General features: G+C 40.6%; 1 protein-coding gene across 1 annotated transcript in view; it reads right to left on the bottom strand.

Annotated features, from left to right (window-relative positions):
• Positions 1-22,865, bottom strand: part of vldlr (very low density lipoprotein receptor) — a 65,409-nt gene that overhangs the window by 12,246 nt on the left and 30,298 nt on the right. The window contains exons 5-16 of the mRNA XM_026174470.2: positions 22,023-22,231; positions 17,232-17,394; positions 14,602-14,724; positions 13,241-13,363; positions 11,179-11,298; positions 10,154-10,279; positions 8,229-8,400; positions 7,591-7,815; positions 7,381-7,499; positions 5,783-5,922; positions 4,002-4,143; positions 2,947-3,096 (exon numbers count right to left, since the gene is read on the bottom strand). Coding sequence (XP_026030255.1) covers positions 2,947-3,096; positions 4,002-4,143; positions 5,783-5,922; positions 7,381-7,499; positions 7,591-7,815; positions 8,229-8,400; positions 10,154-10,279; positions 11,179-11,298; positions 13,241-13,363; positions 14,602-14,724; positions 17,232-17,394; positions 22,023-22,231 — 1,812 coding nt within the window. The remainder of the gene's footprint in view (positions 1-2,946; positions 3,097-4,001; positions 4,144-5,782; positions 5,923-7,380; positions 7,500-7,590; positions 7,816-8,228; positions 8,401-10,153; positions 10,280-11,178; positions 11,299-13,240; positions 13,364-14,601; positions 14,725-17,231; positions 17,395-22,022; positions 22,232-22,865) is intronic.

Genomic DNA, 22,865 nt, shown 5'->3' with positions numbered 1-22,865 from the left:
TTAGGGCTTCTTCATAATTTATGTTTCTTTGGTTCCAGCTTTCGTTTTGGTATGTAGTTGCATTTTCTAAGTTATTTAATAATATCCGTCCCTGCTTGGGGATTGTAGATTGAAATCAGTAGCCAACTTCATCTCTCATGAAATTAAGGTTTTAGTTTTATTCTTCATCAGAAACAAACAAGATTTCAGCCTGGGGCCATTTTCAGAATTTGGACCCATTAGGCTCAGCAGTGATAAATGTCTTGAATTATAATTACACTATGGTAAGAGTTTGTTTGGCCTTTTTGACCCAGTGTTACATAATGCTGCCGGTGTTACGAGCCAGGCCCAGAGTGATGTGGGCTGTGGTATGACTGGTATGCACGGAGCCTTAACTCAGGATGTTGAATTAAGAAAAGCTTCATTCATCCATCAAGGCTGGCAGGTTGGTGTGACAACTCAATCACATGCAAGGACTTCATACAAATTCCATTTTCAGATTCTGCATTCAGAATCTGAGACAAGACAGCTGCACTGCATTTGTAAAGACCTGTTCATGCCTTTTTATGAAAACAGAAATCAGGATTCAATAACTTGGTCAATAAAGAACAAGGACTGATGACGGCAATAGTATCAATTAAATCATTGTCCCAAAGGGTTGAGGTCAGAGATCTGGAGGGATAAACTGAAGCACTTTCTCAGAACCAGACCAAATCCCTGCAATCAGCTTCCAAAATCTTGTGGCAGATCTTTCCACAGCAGCCGAGGTCAGCCACAGACTTGCTCTCATGATTTAAAAATGAAATGAAAACCTTTAACAATCTCATGGTTGGTGTTGTGTCCATTCAGCTACAGCACTAACAGTCACGCTCCACTCAGTGCAAAGAAATGAAGACTGCACAGGGTGGGACTTAACCCCCAGGGGGGAAAAAACCAAACAAAAACAAGAGCTGGGGGTTACTTTCAGCAGCAAAACGCAACAATTGAGTGGAAGAGGGATCAACGTCAGGATCCGACACTTCAGCTGTCAGGATGAAACACTTCCCAACGCAGGAGGAGACGAAGCTGCAGCTGAGATGTGAAGGAGGACGATGTTGAGACTTGCCAAAAAGGTGCTGAAAAACTGGATCACAACACCGAGTGACTCAGCTACTGTTCAGCTGTCAGACTAATACAAACAGACAGCTGGGGTTTTGGCTGGCATGGATACAGATAGAAACCAAGACACAGTGGGAGCACACACACACCATGGAAACATGCTTGGAAAACCGTAGAATTAGACTGAATTTATTCCATCTTCCAGCTGTTTGTGTTTTGGTGGCTAACCTGTGAAACCTAAGATCCTTTTTACCTTTTCTTTAATAGAGTCACATTTGAAATGAGCAGCAGGGGGTATGAAGCAGAAAGGAAGGGAAGCAATTGGCTTAACAAAAAACAAAAAAACAAAAAACAAAAACCAGGTGGATGTGTGAACACAATGAGGTGGTGTACACATTCTCAGAACCGCTGAGGTTTGGCACCTCCCTGCTTTCCATTTTTCCTAATACTTTCATGCAGTATTAATGTCTTACTAACTGTATTGTGTTTTAGGGCTTCAAATGTCCAAACTACAAAAACAGCAGAGCTTTTAAAGCCACTTTGCTGGAGATTCACAATAGTGACTGAAATGAGAACTGACAGGAGTGTGCACAATTTTCTCACAATTCATCAAGAAACCACTCTACCTCTGATGGGATGTTCCTGCTGCTGAATAATTTGGTTTCTCTTCATGTAAATCTGAAGATTTACTTTCCCTCCATGTTCTTTCCATGTTACAACTAATAAAATATTTCATTGTGTTTAGATTAACACCGCATTTGCATTTTTTAAGATCATGCAGTCCAGGGTTTCCGTCAGCATATTTCAAGCCCGGCAGCCCACAGAACCAAAGCACTGGGAGTGGTTACCATTTATTTTTAAGATGCTTTAACATAAGTGAATGCTTGCTTGGCTACTTCCTGAACTTGTAGCTCTTATGTTCTTGACAACCCTACATTACTTTTTAATTCATGCTGCAAGTGGGGGAAAAAAATAAAATAAAAAAAAGTATGCTTGTGAAGAAGCAGTAATGTGAGAACCACAGCTCTGCTGTTCCACTAATCCACACAGTGTCATGTGGTTGGCCATACAGCTTTTATTGAACAAGACCATCTGACCAGACTAAAAGTAGGAAAATACTTTAAAAAAAAAAAAAAAAAAATCCAATCTAGAGGCTGGACACTGCCCAAATACTGCATGCACCATCTCAAGCCATCACTCATAAGCATGCAGTGTTGTGTTTAACATTAATGACAAGTCAATGTCATTAGCTCACCAAGTGTGTAGCTAATGTTTGTGCAACAGCAGCATTGTTTTCACTCGCAAAGATCCACCCTGTCTGGTTTTTGCCAGGCCTGTGGTACCGTCTCCAGAGTCTTGACTCCCTGTTTATAAATGGTGGCTGCAACTAAGTTCTGTTGTGTATACAAATTAATGACAGTTGCTAACACGAGAAAACAAATGCAGAGAACAGAACATCGCCTTTGCATGGGATAGATAATAATTACAGTATGTGTGCAAATGCTTGTCCAAACATGAGAGATCATTAAAGAGCTGGATGAAATTCATGTCACCAAAACAAAAAACTGTATGGCATCTTTACAAGCGCTGGACCATTTTACAGTATAAGCTTGTACGCAGATCATGACTTGTACCATCAGACTTTATAAACAACTGCTGCTGGCACATTTCAGATGTATCTGAATACTGCTCGTACTTCAAATGCTCACAAATCATTAGTATTTGTTTCAATTATATAAACATGTCAAAATTTATGTTGTAGCATTCAAGTTTGCAGCTTTGGTGAGATTTGCTCCGGGGTTCAGCCAGGTGTAAACACAGATGAAGTGCCAAAACACAACTCAAGGCCGCGAGGGTGCCGTGACTCACCAGGTCTGCAGCGCAAGCCGTCAGCAGTCAGCTCCTGGCCCTCAGGACACACGCAGGTATATTTGGGGGAGTGTTTGTTGATCTGTGGTGCAGGCAGGCACATGTAGCTGCAGCCTCCATTTTCACCTTTCTCTGAGCACCAGTTAGTACCTGCACACAAAGGTTAGCAAATAAAAGCTAATCAAACCATTTCAGTTAACAAGTGTCACATGGGTACATTAAATCCACAGTGAAAGGAGCTTTAACGGCCTCTTCTACTATGAAGTATATCCACAGGTTGACGGAACAAAATTAGGGCTTAAGTCTCATCCATAGTGTGATCATCGACATTTTCATCCTATGGATCTTCGCACACATGATCATTATAAACCAAGAGGACACATTTTGATAGACTAAGTGTTTAAATATTACAGATTAACCACAAAATATCAAGAAACTACAGCTTCTAAGTGTACAAAATTAAAGTGGTGGTATGTATTGCATACATAAGTATACTGTACATCATGGAAACAAATACTGCTGAGTTTCTATACAAGTACTGTGTTGGACCCACTGGTGATCTCATTGATACAGGTATAGCCCATTGACAGAGCTCAATGGTCATGGATCTTTACCTTTCTTATGAGAACTTTAAGAGGATCGACTGGCTTATGTTTCCCTTTATAATCCAGAGCACAACATGTGACTGTAAGGCTTCACAAACATGTGAGGATAAATTAAAGATTGGGGCTCGACGTACTAGCCTCCTCTGTTACACCCTTTACATGATTCTCAACTTGGTTGCATCATTAGCTATTAAAACTCGCGTCAATAATGGCGACATGATCACAGCTTAAAATTATAATCACTGGCACTCCTTGTACCTTGATCATGTGTAATTACAGTAATTTCTGATTACTTTCCCCTCATTAGCTTTCATTAACTCAGAAGTGACATCAGCTCTGATACTGGGGTTCCTGTGATGTCACTGAGCCTGCAGGAGTAAAGATTTCCAAGCTTAAGTATTAATATCTGTCAGTTCCTCCTCTGCTAGTTTCAGCTCCCTCCTTTCTTACCTGACAGCTGAATGAGCTCATGGTACACTATGATGTCCTGGGGGTCGTTCAGGTTGCTGGCCAGCGTAACCACGTCAGAGCCTGTGAACTTGTTTGCACCGTAGATTGCTTCCTTTTCCCCATCAGTCCAGAAGACTCGATCCTGGACAAAGGGCAGAAGAATAAACAAAAACTTTAACACTGAAGTCCTCTCAATCACAGCAATACAAAACTTCCATAAATCACTGTCATCACACAAGTGCTTAAGTGCCAATAAAGTGTCAGCTTTGTGTCATTACAAGAAAACTTGCTCCCATTAAGATTTGGGCAGATTTTTACACTGATGAAAACTTTGTTACAAAATTTCAGAATAAAGCCAGAGTTAGCACTAAAGCACTAAGTAGCACAAGAAATGTATTCCCTTCAGGAAGCAATACATGACTTCTTAAGAAGTAAATCATAACTTGAGTAAAGTCCTCCAACACCACGTTTAATATGACTCATTAAATTATCAGAAACAATTTCAGTGCCATAACATACCAACATTTATACATCTTAGAAACAATTACATGTCATTTGTTGTGATATTGTTTTATACCAATATAAAATAAGAGTTAATTCTACAATAATCTGTAAACTGAGTAGCCCTTCAACAATTGTAAGAAATTTATGAATCCACAGTAATACAAGTCACATCTGCTCAGATCATGTGTGGTGTTCCTGCACTGCACGCAAAGTTGCATCTAAATATTCTGATGAAGCTGCCACATGGCTTTTGATGCTTACGTTAAGCCTGTTCATGTGTTAATATATTAAAATATAAAATAAGGACGAGGACTTTTTATAATGACTGAACGCGATTTAACCCCTGAAAAGCTTTATGGACAAAATAAAGCAAAATTTTGCTTCAACATAAATGTTCCTGATGATATTAAATGGATGGATTTTTATAAACTGTGCTGTTAGGAGAAATCTGATGATGGTTTTAGACCTCATGCCATTGTGTGAATAAATGTGCCATCACATCTATACTTTTATACAGAATACCTGAAAACCCCACACACAAACACATGGGAAAGTCTTTATTCAAGAACTGGAAGGTAAAAATGTACACAGAACACTCGATTTGAAAGGTAATATCTTCTAGTTGTTTTGCATGTTGTTAAACACAAACAACATCAAGTGTTTTGGTGGATACTAAAACATGTCAACACTGTACCTGCACATTGCAGTTCTATAAAATATGCAAAAAACAGATTAAAAAAAATTTTTTGGTTCATTTTCCATTAGTCTGCATATAGTTGCTGTGTGGGTCATTGGCAGATCATGTACAATACACATTGAGGGCGACTGGGTTGATTAAAGGATTTTGTGCAACAAAAGTCTTTATCATACTTGTACATGGTTTGAAGCTGGGAGCAGCTTTTCCTTTCCTGTGTTTGATTTTTGTAATTTTACTTAAAACTAGGACCAGTTTGTTTTGGTAGATGAAACGTCATCAAGGACAAGGCAACTGGCACCAAAGACACATTTAAAAACATGCAAATAAACTCATGTACACAGGCGATGAGGTCTGTGGCAAATTTTCCCAGACAGATTTCTTAAATGCAATGTGCAATAACTGATTGTGTCATGAAACCAATTTCCTGGATCAGAACTACATTTTTAAAACGTTTTGTTCATTATCCTCAGACATGTGATGTAAAGCGCTCTAATGCCCAACATACAGGTCAGACACTTCATCTTCCGGCTGTCAACATAAACTGACCCAGACTGGCTTAGAGAAAAGACAAATGCAGTACCTCAAAAACGGTGAGAGCAAAGGGGTGAGCGAGGTACTCTGAAGACTGGAGCACTTTATTCCTGTTGTCCCCGTTTAGGTCGACGCTACAGAGCATGTGCAGCTTTGAGTCGACCCAGTACAACCTGCCTTTGATCAGATCTGGGGTAAAAAGAAAAAAAAAGAAGCAGGAATTAAATGGGAAGACTAAAGAAGGGAGAACAATGGGAAGGAAAGTAGAAAGCAGACAGAAAAGTGGAATGAGATGAAAGATTAAATTGTTGTACTGATGATTCTTTAACAGGATGAATCAACTGACTTTTAGTCTTAATGGTGCAAACGTCACAAAAGAAAGCCGCACTGCAGTTTGTTTACCCATTTCTTTCTGTAAAAGGTCACTGTCCAAGTCAATTTAAAACACTAAGCATTTCCTGTAAGGTATTTTCAAGCTTTCCAGCACCTTGTAGTTATTGTAAGTATATACTGATATTACACCATTTTACTAGAAACAATGTAACAAAACAATCAGATGAATGAGAACTTTTTAAAAACACATTAACCTAGGAGTTGTGACATTTTTGGAAACAATGTATAAAATGAACATTGACTCAGACTGGTTTGTACAGGCACATATTTGAATCTGTATTTCACCAGAACGCCTGACTAACCTACAGCTGCTACAGCAACATAACCATCACTTCGCAACAAAACAAAAAACAAAACAAGACTAGCCTATTGATTAGTATTACTATGAATTCACCAACTCTGTTAAACTGAATACATCAGGACTTCAGCTTATTTAATGTAAAATCCCCTAACTACAGCCGCCCTCTTATGTTGTTACCTGGTTAAAAAAAAAAAAAAAAAAAAAAAAAAAAAAAGGACTCTTCTTAGAGACTGCACAATTGGTTACTCAGAATTTAGCTTACAAAAATTGATTGAAGAGGAGGCCAAAGTCAAGCCAAAGTTCATTCAAATTGCATGTTAAGTCCCACACACAGTTCCATCAGAGGGCAAACATCAAAGACTGACAGATCACACAATAGACTCAAACAACAGCAAGCCAGGGTCGAGCAGCGTCCTCTTCAAAGATTCTCTGCAACTCATTTTCTTCTTTCTCATTTACCTCCTAAGACCTGAACTCTTCCACGGCATGCATTTTTAATTTCTTTGATATTTGGTCATATTGGGGCCTGATGAATGTAAAACCAAAGAATTACCAGATTTATTTTTTTTTTAACCTTTTTTTTTAAGAAAAGAGCCAAATATGAGGCCATTTGTTTAAAATTTTGATAGAACAGTAGCGGTATAATGTCCTCGTAAATGGATATCAGGCCCACGTAGAGCAAAATTCAGTATTTTGGTCTAAATAACCCAAAATGTGATGTCCACATATGTGGACGCCAGGTCCTGGGAGGTTAAAGAGTGAACTATTCAAATACCAAGCGATTTATAGTCAAAGTATTAAAATCACAGGCAGCTTAAGTGCTTGTGCTGAAATTCTCACAGTGACATCACTAAAATTTAAGACCAGACTGAATTTAAGATTTTTTTTAAAATGACCTGTAGACACCCCAGACTTAAAGAAAAACGTGCAGTGACTTGTTGGTTTGTTCCTACCCAGTGTGATTCCATTAGGCCACTGGATGTCTGTCGCCACCAAAACCTGTCTGTCCACTCCGTTCATACCAGATTTCTCTATCTTGGCTGGCTCTCCCCAGTCAGACCAGTACAGAAACCTGTAGGACCGACACAATCATAAGTAAAAGCAGACCATAAGCGGGAGATCAGAAGGGTTTCAGCCAACACCAAAATGAGCCGTCCACTTACCCAGACAGCGGATCCACAGCAATATCGGCCGGTTCTTTGAGGCCCCTGTTGAACAGAACTTTCTGCTTGGTACCATTGAAACTGGCCACAGAGATTGTTTTGGTTGAGAGATCAGACCAGTACAAGTTCTTGTAGATCCAGTCCACAGCGATTCCCACTGGAGTCTGCACGTTGTCAATGACTTTCTTATGGGTGCCAATGTCTACACGCTTGTCCAGAAGAGTGCTGAGTGGAGAAGAGTTCAGCATCGGACAGATGCGTAGAGAATTTATACATGTATACAGTTTTTCAAATGCTGCTAGGACTCCCAGTATATTATCCTTTCAGTCTGAGACCTCTATATCACATAAAATTCAAAACTATTGCAGGCAGCTCAGTAAAATAGAACCTTTCATTCTACACATTTAGATTTTTTTGATGAAAATATCAAGCAGCTGAATTGCAACACGGCCACGAGAAAAACTTACTGCTTTAACAGACCAGAGGAAAAAATTTAAGTTTACCTTACAAATAAAATCCATTTACCCTGTGAAGTTACAACTACATTGTGCTGCACTGTCAATGCCTCCCATAGTCCTACAACAATACTCTATTGCCCGTTTGCCTGCGTCATTCCCTCCAATCACCTACTACCCTACCTGTAGATCGCCTTCTGGCCCAGGTCAGCCCAGAAAATGGTCTGCTGGTCAAAGTCTGCATCCAGAGCCACTGCGTTTCTCTGCTGCTCCACAATCTGAGTGTACTCCTTCCTCTCCAGGCCCAGACGACGGATATCACGGCGGTTGGTGAAGATCAGGCAGGGCTCCTTACCTGAGGACAGGAAAGGGGTTATTGAATGACGACAATCTTTCCAAAGTATTTTATGCCTTCCATTTATTGTTTAGGACAAAATTATTGGTCATAGTTCTTAAAACTATTTTAAGAATTGGGATTATTGTGTGCTTAAAGTAGGAGAGCTTGTTTTCACCCATTGATTTCTATTCATCAGTAAAGTAGTGGAAGGGAACAGGCGTCATCTTTGTCAACAAGCTGAACAATTAAGCTTTTTTTTTTTTTTTTTTTTAACTGCAGAAACACATAAGACCTACAATGGATGACACCTGCAGCCAGATAACACCAGACCCTGTGTTGTCAAATACACAGTAGTACATAACTCATTCTTGCCCCCCCCCCGAAAAAACGACTTACAAATGAAAATGTTCAGCCGTGGTATTGTTGTGATCCTAAGCCTGCTTTGAAAATATACACCTTAAAAATCAATTCACCACCCAGCTCTAGTGCCAACCCATCATTTTCCCCATTATTCCACAGAATTGTCATTCTGCTGGATTTTTTCCATAGCTGAAAGCTGCATTAAAACCACAGTTTTTACAGTTAATTAGCTTCACCCATTTAATACTAATGCAATCCAACAAGAGCCCTGTGTTAAAACGCTGCTTTCCACTCTGAAAGCCTTTCAGAAAAGAGAAACGGACCATTTCAACTTGTGGACCTTCATATGCTGTCAACATCCCTCCTCCTGACATTAAAGTGTTTTGGTTTTTTTTTTTTTAGCAGCGAACAAGCCTAAAAGTTTAATACTGATTTGACATACAAAGGCACTATCATCACTTTGCATCCGCAAATTATGGACCATTTTGAGTCAATGGCGTGAACTTGCTGCGCTTCGGAGTGAGAGCCCACAGTATAGTGGTTGAACTCTATCACTTAGTTCTTTTGGGCTGCAAACTATATTACTGTTGGCAATAAAGGAGCTGGAGAATCCGAGTGAACTCCCCCCAAAGAAGAAATAGATCTGTGGGTGTGTTTTCAGCACTCTTACCTCGATGTATCTGAAGCAGTTAGTCAACTAAAGCCTCAAAGCTGCTGGTTATAAGCGATGACAAACCAAATGCAACGCCTACAATTTTCTCCCACACAGAGTCTTCAGACACCGAGTGTGAATCACTAGATGTTTTTCTGTCTGGCAGCAAATCATACGCACACCAAAGGTCATAACCCTGATCAGACATGAAGCTGCCAGTTCAGTCACATCAGCAATCTGTAAGGGTTCAGTGTCATCTAAAGCCACTGCAGCTCAGACACACTGGATGCAGCCGTTTGTGAAGAGTAGGAGTAAGTGAGGCTCAATTTTGGATCACGATGGACAAATCCAAGTTTTTGGGTCTGTACTGGACAGACGTCTCCATATATGAACAGTTACACATGTGAGCATCAAAGTGACTCCGCTGCCCCCCCAGTACATGAATATATCCTGAAATGTCTTTTCTGCCATGAAGATGATATTTCACCATAATCTTTCAAAAGAGCCCAAGTTTGCATTGCTCAGGACTATTCCTGCAGGATCTAAGGGGTCAGCTCAGACTCTTGCTACTTATCAGGAGACGAGACCCATTTCCACAATACTTTACAAGACACCAAATTTTTGTTTAGCTCGAGGGATGCAAAACACCGTTATTATCCAGAGATCGGGACCCAGACAGTGGCAGAGCCAACAATATAGACAAATATGATCAAAATGTTGAGGTGAAATTTTAATAAGATCACCCAGCTGCTAACTCACCAACAGCCTTGCAGACGCCGGTGGTCGGATCCATCTGATAGCCGTTGTGGCATTCACACTTGTACCCTCCCTTCAGGTTGATGCAGATCTGACTGCAAATGCCAGGATTCATGCACTCATCGATATCTGCAGAAGAGTAGCAGAAAGGCGAATCATGAGGCGTGTGTGAAGAAAGAACAGCTGTATGCGGCATGTTTCATCTATCAAATCTGCTAAATGCCTCAGTTTGAATAATCAAATCTTTCTATGGGGGCTCAACAGCTGTATAGTCCGTGTGTATTGATGAAAATTTATCTTGCTTTTCAAAAATAGGATGTTCCTGGGATTCCTACTGCATGAGTGTAAAGTGATTTGAGCCTCGAATACACAAAATGCAAATTAAAACTTGCTTTAATTGCCGCTGATGTTTTGCCAAAACACTCGACGAGCTGCTCTCATCAGAATTAGATGTAAATTTATCAAACGTTTTCCAGAGTTTAGTGATCATTCTACATCCTGGAGTAGATTAACGCTTCTGTGGAACCAGTGGGGTTCATACAGATGGGATTATACACGTTTACCAAATATCCAAAGCAGGGTTTGAGGCCAAGATTGGCTCAATAACAGAACTGTGACGGATCAGTGCCTCCTAAACGTAACCAAGAGGATTTCTGCTTTTAGGAAAACAGATTACGACACGCCCAATCACATTACACGCCAAACCCTTCAGAGGCCAGAAGTGCACAACACCACCAGCCCATCTGACCCATGTGATTAGATATTTGAGGGCAAGCATAATTAAATATTCCTTAAGTCTTAAAGGTTTTAGATTGAATTCAGTGTATCAAAGTTGCTTGGTTTTTGGATGGATGCCTATACTTGTGTACATTCAGACAGTCTCACACTTTTGAACCCTTTTAGAAAAATGCATTCATCCTGTGTTGAGTAATAGTTTCCCAACGCTAAATACTGCAGTGTTGTCAAAACTGATTTAAAATTTTCTTTTAGCATTTTTCACCAAGCTGTGTAATGCAGAGATCGCATACCTCCGCAGGTCTTGTGGTCTATAAGCTGGAGCCCAGGCGTGCAGTCACACTCGTAGCCAATCACCATGTCTTTACAGATGTGCGAGCAGCCACCGTTGTTCAGGAGACACTCGTTAAAATCTGGAACACAGGAAACAGCTCTGTAGTTGTGTGTCCAATTAGATCTAAAAGGTTACAATAAGGTGGTTTGGGAGAAGTCTGAGTCGAAGCTAAACGAGGATTGTATTCACTGAAAGATCTTCAAACCACAAGAGGTTTGAATATCATGAATTGGCATTTGTTAGTAGACTCAGAGGGTGGAACACAATATGGAAAAGCCCCATAACTTTTAAGAAAAACATTTAAAACCAAAAAGGCTAAAACGTGCATCAGTAACCTGTGTGGACGTGAAGCAATGTACTGTGTAAGGTAGCCAGAAGATAAGCAACCAATTGGAAAACCAGAGTGATGACGAGCGACTGTTCAGCCATTCCCAATTTTTAATATTTTGCTTCCAAGGAAAGACACTAGTTATTCTCAAAGCTTTTAAATGTCTTTTAAAGGTTCTTTGGACACCAACTGCTTTTTTACTCATTTTTCAGAGCAATGTTTGTTAAGACACTTATTTGCCTTTAGTATGTAGTGGTAACTAAAAGGCACGAACCAGTGTTGTGTTGAGGTCTTTGGAGCATCAGTGCCATAATGAAAGCTGGGTAAACAGGTGTGGCCTAATTTCTTTTAAATCTGCTTTAAAACAAAACTGCAATTTCATCCTGTTGTATTAAAGGAATCTGGCTTTCTGAAGTTGTCGTCCTCTTGTTCTTTATACATCAAGCATGTGTATGAAACAGGCAGCAACAAGAACCAACAACTGCTATCCTTGTCAGGATTAACCTCCTTTAACATGCACTTGGCTGACCATCATTTACATCAGCACAAAGTCAAAGGCTGTACTTACAGCACAAAGACCATGTTTGTAATTAGTGCGCTTGTTGAAATCTTAAAATGCACAACTATAATTATTATGAGAATAAACCCAACAGCAGGGAGAGACTGATCTCCCAGAACCCTGCAATCACAACAGTAAGCACATGTTCTGGGTGGTCAGAGCAAATCTCTAAAAACCTCCCGAAGCTGAAATAGAAGAAAATGAACCAAATGCATGACAAACTGAAGAAAATCCCTCAGCATGGCATCAGCTTAGAAGCTGGCGTAAACTTCAGATCACGGTGCTTTAGTTTGTCTGTGGGCAGAGAGTGTCAGTACAGAGATGGCTGAAATTCACCATCATTAAGAACATACAGTGTGATTTATTAAGGTGTAAGGCTTAATGAGCCACAGGCCAACATCCTTTCACGTGCTCAAGCTACAGCTGTTATTATTTCTAGGGGGTGGGGTGGTGGTGGTTAGGATGTCACCATTGCTTTTCATTTCAGCACTCTGAACACTTGTTTGGCCACCAAGAATAAGTTTTATGTACCCCAATATGCATTTTGACAATATACACTAGTTCTGTACAACAATCTGTAACATTCTTACATAAATAGTCATGAATTGTCATGCAAATTTGTCAAAGTTTCTTCATGAGTGATTGTAGATTTCTTTTTATATTATTTCCAGATCTTTTCATTTGTTTGAGCTGCAGCTGAATTCATATATTTAGTATTCTGATTGTGGAAAGCCTGATAGTCACTTTTGGTTGAGTTGTTTGATCCATGAAAGAGAATTATTTAGACCTGAACTGTAGAACGCATGAAAGATTCATGGACTGATTTACGTAAAAAAAAAAAAATCCCACATATTATCAGCATAAATCCATGTGTAGCACAGAGGAAGGAATGTCATTGCCTGATATAAACTCTCCCGGATACTTTCAGGCCCGCGGGAAAAGACATCTGAATTCGCTGAAAAGCAAATCATCTCCTGAACACGTTTCATCTTTTCATTGCAGTGAGGCATCAATGTCAAAATCAGAAAAGGAGCAAGTCTGTGACCTAAGAGGGGCATGACCCGGAGTTGAAAAATCAGTCATGGATGAATTCAGTTACATTTTTTAATTAAAAAAATAAAAATGAACACTTACTGCATTCCTTGATCGGTTCATCGCTCCAGTCGGGACAGTCTCTGACCTTGTTGCACACTTTGCTCATCTCTATGCACTCCCCGCTGCGACACTTGAACTTCTCTGGACCATTACACTGAGTCACTGCAGGGAGGAGGAAGGAGTAGGAGGAAGAAGAATAACCTCATTCAACATTTGGATGTTTGGGTCAGAATTAAAACATGAAAGCAGGGAGTTCAGGCTAGTTGTGGTTGTGTGATGATGTAGGGGATGGCACACTCTGGGCTCCTTAGTACCAACTGAGCGTGGCTTAAACATCACAGGCTGCGTGTGTATCGCTACTCCATCCCTTTGTTTACAATGAACTCATCAGATGGCTGCTTCCAACAGGACAATGCACCATGTCAAAGCTCAAACTAGTTTTTGAACATGGAAATTTGTGACACGGGTTGAGTACAGTGAACTCAAACTGCTTCTAGCATCACCAGACCTCAAACCAGAAGAGCACCTTTGGGATGTGGTTAAGTAAAGACCTCAACTGTTTGATGCCATCATGTTAACATGGAACAAAATCTCAGTAAAACCTAAAATCCATACAATTAAATATCAAAGGCAGTTCTAAAGGCAAAAGGAGGCAAATACAACTATGGAAGGTTGTACTTAAACTGCTTTAGGGCTTGTTGTAGGCCCTCAGTCTATCCTGTGTGAAAATTAGCTCCTCCCCCTTTAAGCCAAATTTCTCCTCATTATCCGCCCCTAAACATCCTGGAAAAGCACATGTGGGCAGAGCTTCTAAACTCAAAGCTAAAGGTGTGTGCCTGACCCATTTTACAGGACATCTGCTCTCAGACACACGTCTCACAGGGATTATATGCACTAACCTCATGGTTTAAAACTAGACTTGTTTAAAATAAGCATTCAGCGCTTTAAAAAGCTGAAGTTGCTTAATATTCATTAATTTTTCCATCTGTCAGAGTAAATATTACATAACAAATGTAATCACAAGTTTCTAAAACTACACTGGAGCAAAATCAGCAAAAGATAATTGGGTGTTTGTTTTTTCACCGAATATACATCTTCTAGATTAGGACACAAAAATGAAACTGCCACAAATCTGGAGAGTGACAGCTTTCCTTTGAAGAAACAAGGAGCACCACCTGAGGTTGACTGTTACAAAAAAAACCCTGAAAAATGTCAACATTTGCATGCCCAGAGCAGCTTTAAAATTAAACACTGTTGGTACCTCAGGTGAGCCTCAAGATGTAGAAATGGAAACTTGCATGTTGTAGAAGAATTCCCCCCCAAAATAAAAAAAAACCACATCCTGATAATGCACTCAGGTGATAAGTTTGTGAACATTCACACCAACACACAACACTTACTGTTTCTACAGTTTGCCTCGTCTGATCCGTCTGCACAGTCTCTGAGGCCATTACACTGTCTGCTGCCCAGGATGCAGTTTCCATCGTCACATTTGAACTGATCCGACCCACAGGTGCGAACAGCTGCCAAGGACACAAACATGAGTTGCACATGTGCTGACATGGGCTACTCTTTAAACACTAAACATTTGTGAATATTCAGTGAACCATTCAAAATCCATTCATCAGTGCAGAATAACTAAAATACCCAAGTTTGTTTGAATTCAGCCAATTTGTGATAGCTGTTCACTCAAAGAGTGAAAAGAAAAACATCACTAGATAATTATGTTTGTATTCATGAGCACCATATTAAAATTATCAGCCACGAAAGCTCTTGTAAGTAAAAAACAAAGCCAATTAAAAATGTGCAGATGACTGACATCTTGTTTTGTTTTTTTACTGAATCCTAATCACAGCATGGATTAAAGTGGAGAGCATCGACTGATAGGCAACGAACAGATTATCAGGTAATTAATGGAAGAAACGTAGGCGTGTAGCACCCACAGCTGGAGGGTTTGTTTTATTAAACCTCTTTAACACTGAAATAATTTAAGCCAGTTTATACCAAACATTTTCCTTTGATACAGATGAAATGAAAACAAGTGAAAGCCAAGTTTTCTACAGAAGCAATACTGCTAATCTGTTCTGTAGAAATTGATACTCAGCACTTGTTAGAACAGCTGTTTGATGCTATATCCAAGTGTGCATCCACTTTCTGCCATTTATCTGCGTTTGGCTAACAGAGGGCAGCGATCGGAGCAGAGATGCCCAGACCTGGGCATGGGTGTTGGACTTCCTCACTGGCAGAACTCAGGTGGCGAGGGTGGGTAGATGCGCTAACAGCATCACCATCAACACAGGAGCACCACAGGGATGTGTCCTCTCGCCACTGCTCTACTCCCTCTACACTACAGACTGTGTGGCCACCCATGGCTCCAACACCATTGTAAAGTTTGCTGATGACAGTGGTGTTGGGTGCCATCTCCAACAATGAGGTGGCCTACATGGACGAAGTGAAGAATCTGGCATCATGGTGCCAGGACAACCACCTCCAGCTGAATGTTGGCAAGACCAAGGAGCTGCTGGTGGACTTCAGAAGTAGTCAGCACAGAGACTACAAGCCCATTATCATCAATTGAGCTCCAGTGGAGAGGGTGCAGTCCTTCAAGTATCTTGGTGTCCACATCTCCTCAGAACATCCAGAAATGCATACACTATTATATATTGTACATATATTTATTAGTTTCAGGTTGGCCATTCTTGTATTTTGCTCGTTTGTGTTGTTGTGTTTGCACATCTGTTGCTTGTGGGGCTCGCACACAAGAATTTCACTCGCATGTGCTGTGCCAGTGTGCCTGCACATGTGATGTGACAATTTAAAAAAAAAAAAAAAAAAAGGGTCTGCCCACATTCAGGTCCAGACCAAAAAGGCTAGGCAGCGCCTGAACCATCTACGACAACTGAGGAAGTTCAGGGTCTCTCCAGAGATCCTCAGGATTTTCTATACAGGCGCTGTGGAGAGCATCCTCACACAGAACATCTCATCGTGATTTGGGAACAGCTGTGTGAAGGACCAAAAAGCTCTTCAGAGAGTGATCCGTACAGCAGAACGCTGCTGCAGGATTGCTCTCCCCCCGCTTCAGGACACCTACACCAGGAGATGCCGGACTAGAGCAGCGCAGATACTGAAGGACCCGTCCCATCCTGGCAACAAACTGTTCCAACTTCTGCAATCTGGTAGAAGGTTCCGCATCATCCGGGCAAGGACAGAGAGACTCAAGAGGAGCTTCTATCCCCAAGCCATCCAGGCCCTGACACACTAACTCATGCTCCCTCTCACATAATCCATAAGTGACTGAGAGGACTCTTTTATACACTAAACCCACCGGCACAATGTACATTTCAAATTCCTTTAATTTTAAATATGTTCATATTGTCTCTTCTTATTTAATTCACTTAATGTACAGAATTCACCTGCTTGCTGCATACAATGCTACAATGCTACTACTGCACATTCACCTAATGTATATAATATATAATGTTCTTCCTCTCTCCCCCCTTTTGCACAAGTCGAGGAGCGTGTCAGGTTACATTTCACTGTGTTATATACACTTGTATAACTATGCATGTGATGAATAAAGAACCTTGAACCTCCCCTCAGAGGACTACAAAGGAATTCCCAACCCAGCCGAGAGACACTCTCTCCAATGTGTCCTGGGGTCTGTCTCAGGACCGTTTCCCCTGTAAGACATGCCCAAAGCTACTCAACTAGGAGGTATCCAGCAGGCATCCTAGTAAGATGTCAAGCACCTGAACTGCCTCCTTTCAATGTGGAGGAGTAGTGGCTCTATGCCAAGTGCCGCCAAAATGGTGGGTGATAATCGTTGTGTGACCATTTCACTTTATGTGCAAACAGAAGCTCCACCCGCTGGCTGTTGGGAAAGGCTACCCATCAGAACAACACTGGATCAAATTGAGCTGGAAAGGAGCCCAAACTGCTTGTTTCAGATAGTAAGCTGTAATTTATCCTCTGTCCAGTATCAGCTAAAGATTATTTGGGATTGTGAATCAAGCAAAGCTTGTGTACATACGACAGTTCGCTTCGTCACTGCCGTCCTTGCAGTCGGAGTCTCCATCACACCTCCACTTCTTGTGAATGCACTCTCCTGAGCGACACTGCATCTCGCTGGGCGAGCACTTGGCTGGGGGTGTTGGGTGCCGACCACAGCGGGATGGAGACTCATCTGATTGGTCCTGTTAGGACACAAGGTGACTTTTAGGGCACCGCAAGAGCTGATACTCATTTACTTTACAGAGAAACTGACATAATCATATTATAGGACCTCCTGATTGGTTAAATGGTGTTAAAGTGTTTTGCGATGTTTATTTCAGCAAATATTCAGTTTGCAAAATTTTCTATGTGCAGTTTTCTTGCCTCTTCTAGCAATTTTCTGGAAGGGAGCCTGCCATAAGTAAAAGTAAATACCAGTTACAATGGAAAACAGGTTATAATAAAGTGTTTGACCTTACGCGACCATCAGATTAAAGACTGCCAGCAGGAGCAAAAAGCAAGCATGTACAGTCTAAAAAGGACATTTGTCTTCTTGGTCAGTGCTAGTCATCAAAAAAAAAAAAAAAAAACAAAAAAAAAAAAAACAAAACAAAACAAAAAAAAAAACCCCCACACACACTACACAATTTAAATGACTTAAAAAAAAACAAAAAACCAAACAAACCACAAATTCAAACCGCTTCTATTTGACGTGGTCTTTGGAAGGGTTTGGAAGACTTGTCTGTTGAATTGTGTTGAGTTTAAAGTTAAGCACAGCCATGTCATGAGAATAAAAGCACTTCAAATTTTATTTGAAACGAGTGCCTTGGAGTTCTTTGATTTAGCATATATAATTTAGTCAGTTTTACACTTTCAATCTGAAGCTTTCATTAAGAATTGAAGCTTTTGAATAAATCCCCTGGAAATGCACAGTGCTGACCAAAATTACATGTAAATTATATAACGAAAAGCTGAAATTTAATGGTTCCAGCTTTTTAAATGTGCAACTCTGCAATACTTTTACATAATTTAAAGGTCTGAGGTGTTGGTTGAACAAAGCATCATTGTAGTGGTGTCAGACTCCGCTCTGACTGTCTTTTGGACTTTTGAAAGCTACAGAGACCACCCGTGGAAACCATTCATCCTTTCAGTTGGGCAAAAATCATAATTCAGGAGGTTTTTGGGGACTTGAGACTGCTTGTCAGAGAAAAAAAAAAAAAAAAAAAAGTTAAGTCTAACAGCCGTTGTGCCACCTTTTCAATTAATCACAGCATCACCAGTTGCCTCACAGAAACTCCCAATTTGCACAGCAGTACAGCAACATTAATTCCCTCCAGCTGATCCAAGCAGACAGAAAAGATTTGCCAAGCCAGGTGTAACAACACTGTCAACATGAGTTGCTCGTGTGTGGCAAACAATATTTTATTTATTTTTAAAATTATGCCGACTGACAAAGCCTCCATAAAGTGATTTCACTGAGGCATCCTGGAGTATCAACAGCTGTGGGTGATGGAGCTGAGGGTGAAGGTTTCTTTACATTATTCCAGTAGACAGGAACAATCTGAAGGCACAGACTGCCTCCCTTCACCATTCATAAATACAACAGGTCTGAACTCTAGTTAATTTTGCAGAGAAGCAACATTGAGTGCATCATCCTAAAGTTGTTGGCAAACTCCCAACTCAAAATTGTGTCTAACTTAAAGCTAGTAAACCTGGCAGGGAGAGCTGATGGCTCAGACTCAGTTCACCTATCAGGCAAGCCGGCTGGCCAGCCATTTGCTTATCTAGGCTACTGATGATGTTCCTGGCAATGACAGGTGTGTTTTTTGTTTTTTTTTTAAAACCAAAACATTCTCTGGCCATCAGCAGCTTATTTCATATTAAAGTGTGAAATTGAGGTTTAAGTCACTGTAATCTGAAATACAATGACTAAAAAGCAAACGAGTCCTTTATTAAACCAGCTCTGAAACAAGTTAAAACAAGCACATCTGTTATGTAATACTTTAATACAAACTTATTTACTAGGGTCTGGTTTGAGTGTATGAGAAACTTTAGTCAAGCTGCATGTCAAAGGCCATTTGTGGGTTTTATAATTCTAATGAGACATTTTAAAACTTTTAAACCAAGTTTTGCACCATCAGCCACTGAAGGACAGAGCCCAGACACATACACACGGTTCCTCACACTATTATTTACATATGATCTGGAAGTGGAGGGGGGCATACAGGTCACAGATAACATAGCCAGAAGCATTTAGCACTTAGATCTCTGATGATTAGCTCATTAATTAGAATTAATCTCTGCCAAACAGACCAGAACAGGAGCAAGAGAAGCAGCACGAAGGAGTTTCTCACACTTTCATCATCTCACAAAGTCACCGACTCACATGGGAGCAGATTAATGGAGTGTGAGAACACACGTGTCTGCTGCTCCGTAATACTGACACAGGGCAGGCGGGGTGTGAGAAGCAGAGAGGGAACAATAACGACATTCCCACTGAACACAGCCCTTTAAATATTTGTGGGTGTGAGTGTTTGTGTCCGGTGAGCCAATTAATGGGTATGCAGCATATTGTTGCATCAGTAGAACTTGTTCTGCAGTGTGTGAAAATATTTGTGTGTGAGGCAGGTCAGTGGCTGCTGGGTGGTACGACTAAATTAAGCTTGCAAAACTGGTGTGCATGGATGTGCGCGCCTAGGGATGTCATACTGCTTTCTTTACAGTGAGGCTACACACATTTAGGAAATGAGGGAGTGAACTTGTGCATCTTTGCTGTACACCTGAAATGCATGTGGGAAATCCAATGCAGGTGTACAGCAAAGATGCACAAGTTCACTCCCTCATTTCCCAAATGTGTGTAGCCTCACTGTAAAGAAAGCAGTATGACATCCCTAGGCGCGCACATCCATGCACACCAGTTTTGCAAGCTTAATTTTCTCGTGTTGTTTATTTAAACTTGCTGCATCTTGTATAAAGTCATGCTCAAGATATTAAAAAACCAGTTTCATTGATTAAAAACACACTATATCAGATTCTTATCGTATCGGCAGAAATCCAAATTTATGATATCGGTATCGAACATAAAGTGGTATCGTGCCATCTCTACCGCAGATACTTAAGGCTCAACAAAAACACCTGAAGACAAAGTGAAGATGCAAAGCCAGAGTCAGGAAACCCGAGTTTTAACTCTGCATGTCTCAGTCACAGATTTTGCCTATTCAATGTAGGATCTTAAAATAAAGTTTTAATGTTATAAAAGAAAAGACTGATTTAGAAGAGACTAAATTGTATTCATGTACAAAAACGTTTCCTCATAAAAAGGAAAGAGTGAGCTTAAGCTTTTATTCATCATGTGAAGAACATCAGTATTTTAAGGATAGACTAAAGTTTGAGTTGACAATGCATATAAAGGGTCAAGTATTACAAGAGCAGAAAATGATTTAATACCTCTTCATGAATACGTATAGTAAGTATCAGTTAATAACTATGTGGGGGTGTTAAATATCGGACCATTGATTGGCAGTCTGCCTCAAATTAAGACCGTATCCCTACTGCAACCCTGACAAAAGGTTCTCTTTTTACTATCTTGATGTAAAATGATTTGTCATGTCCATCCATTTCATGGAGTTTGCCATTATTCAGCACCTCTGAATCAGATTTCAGTTCTGGCATTCAGTGTTCTCTAGAATAAAGTGCAAGATCAGATTTGTGTCATCTGACATGTGGCAGATGCATCTCCCCTCCAGCTTGTGTGTGGGTGTGTATAATGCTGACACAGGACGAGCCCTGTGACCAGTTAACTCAGCGAGTTTGCAGTTTCTGGATTGGTGCACTCGTTGTCTGCAGCCGACATCCCCCTCATCCCTCTCCTCACCTCACCTCTACTGCTCCCACTGAAGAGCCAGCATTCATTTTTCTGTTTTGTCCATACGACAGTTTTAAAGACAGATGTTAAAACTGACATCATCCACTGGGTTTCAACTCCACATTTTGGCACTACATCTGTAGTATTTCAGTTGCTGTCATGGTAGTTTGTTTGGTACCAGAAGTAACCATTTTTAGATCAGAGGGTGGCGTGCACTGTGGCAGTTGAACAGCAAGCTGGAGTCATAATATGGTTGTGCTGATGGATGTTGTCAGTGACCAATTATGGTCAAAAATAAATGTCAATTATATCAAGTGTTTTATCCACATGTTGTCTATAGTATAGCACCACAACAACCTCCTTTGCTGCCCAGCAGTGATGCAACTGGCGACGCCACAGTGGTACTGTACCGCTGTATCTTGTAATTCTAATTAGTTCAAGATACTAACACTAGAATTTCACTCTAAACACAACTTCATCACACACACCAATTCTATTCTAAAATCCAGTTTTAAAGAACACGAGACTGTGGAAACTGCTTTTGGCACATCTGTGTTGGCTTAATGTTTTGGCCCTGGAGGTTGCAGCTGGGTTGTATTCATTAGATTTAATAAATTTGGGTCCTAAAAACAAACACTGATCTGGGTTCGACGCATTCTCATAGAAAGTCAAAGGCAAGTTTTGACAGTGTTGTGAGATTAAGCAAATAAGTGCTAAAAAGCTACACTGGTCAAAGGTCAGGTTTACTGATCAGAACACCATAAGAATTTTATCCTACATGGGTTGTTTAGTTTGAATCAGCATAACACCAAAACACTTCCTGCCATGCGACCATACTTTAGTCAGACCCTAATCATCTGCTCCCATTAATAAATAACTGAGACAGGCTGGGTCACAAGGACCATATTCAGTTAAGAATTGTGTCAGAGTGCGTGTTGCAAATTAGTGTGTGGCATTCTTTCTTACCTGGCAGTCAACGTCATCGTCACACACCCAGCTGGCCGGGATGCATGAAGAGTTTCCACACTGGAACTCGCTGGGCCCGCAGGAGGACGGCGCGCACTCCACCTCATCCGAACCATCGCCGCAGTCATCCTCGCTATTACACACAAAGTTCCGGGAGATGCAGCGTCCACTGGCACATGTAAACTCATTTGGGGCACATGTGATGTTTCCTGGAGAGGGTTATGGGAAAAATGTGAGTGTGCTGTGAAAGGACTGACAGCACAGAATTTTTAATGCAGTAACAGTAATAAGACATTTTTTTTAAAGCTAGAATTTATGACCTCTGTTTACTGTTATTACAGCTTTAAAACAATAGGCTAAACTTAAGTTTCAAGCCTCAGCCTTTGTTTCCTTGGACAAGCAGCAGAGGACATGTCTCAGATTAACAAGCGCAATGCCACGCTTCAGCTGGAGCAAAACATTTGTCACATGAACACACACACACAGACCGAGTCCTGAAAAGTTCACACAGGGCAGAACCGAGTCAACAACTTGCTGTGTGCCTGTTAACGACTTCCATCCAAAATATTCAATATTTGAAATACTGCATTTTGTTTTCACAAGTCCAGCTTGATGACCAGTTCACAGCCATTTTTAAAACCTCAACAGCAAAACCCATCATGTGTGCACCTCTCTGCTTTCTCTAATAACACCAGTGTTAGTTTAGTGCAGCGACTGGAAGCTCCAAGAATGCGCGAGACATTGAGTTTGCAAGATTGCGATTTACACTGTATTGTGGCAGCTCACTTAAAAAAAAAATAAAAATAAAAATAAAAAAAAAAAGGTCACCGTCTAAGCACGCTA

The sequence above is a fragment of the Astatotilapia calliptera genome, chromosome 7 (genome assembly GCF_964374335.1).
Source record: "Astatotilapia calliptera chromosome 7, fAstCal68.1, whole genome shotgun sequence".
Lineage (NCBI taxonomy): Eukaryota > Metazoa > Chordata > Actinopteri > Cichliformes > Cichlidae > Astatotilapia > Astatotilapia calliptera.
Note: the sequence above shows the minus strand (reverse complement) of the source record. Positions and strands in the feature narration are given on the sequence as shown.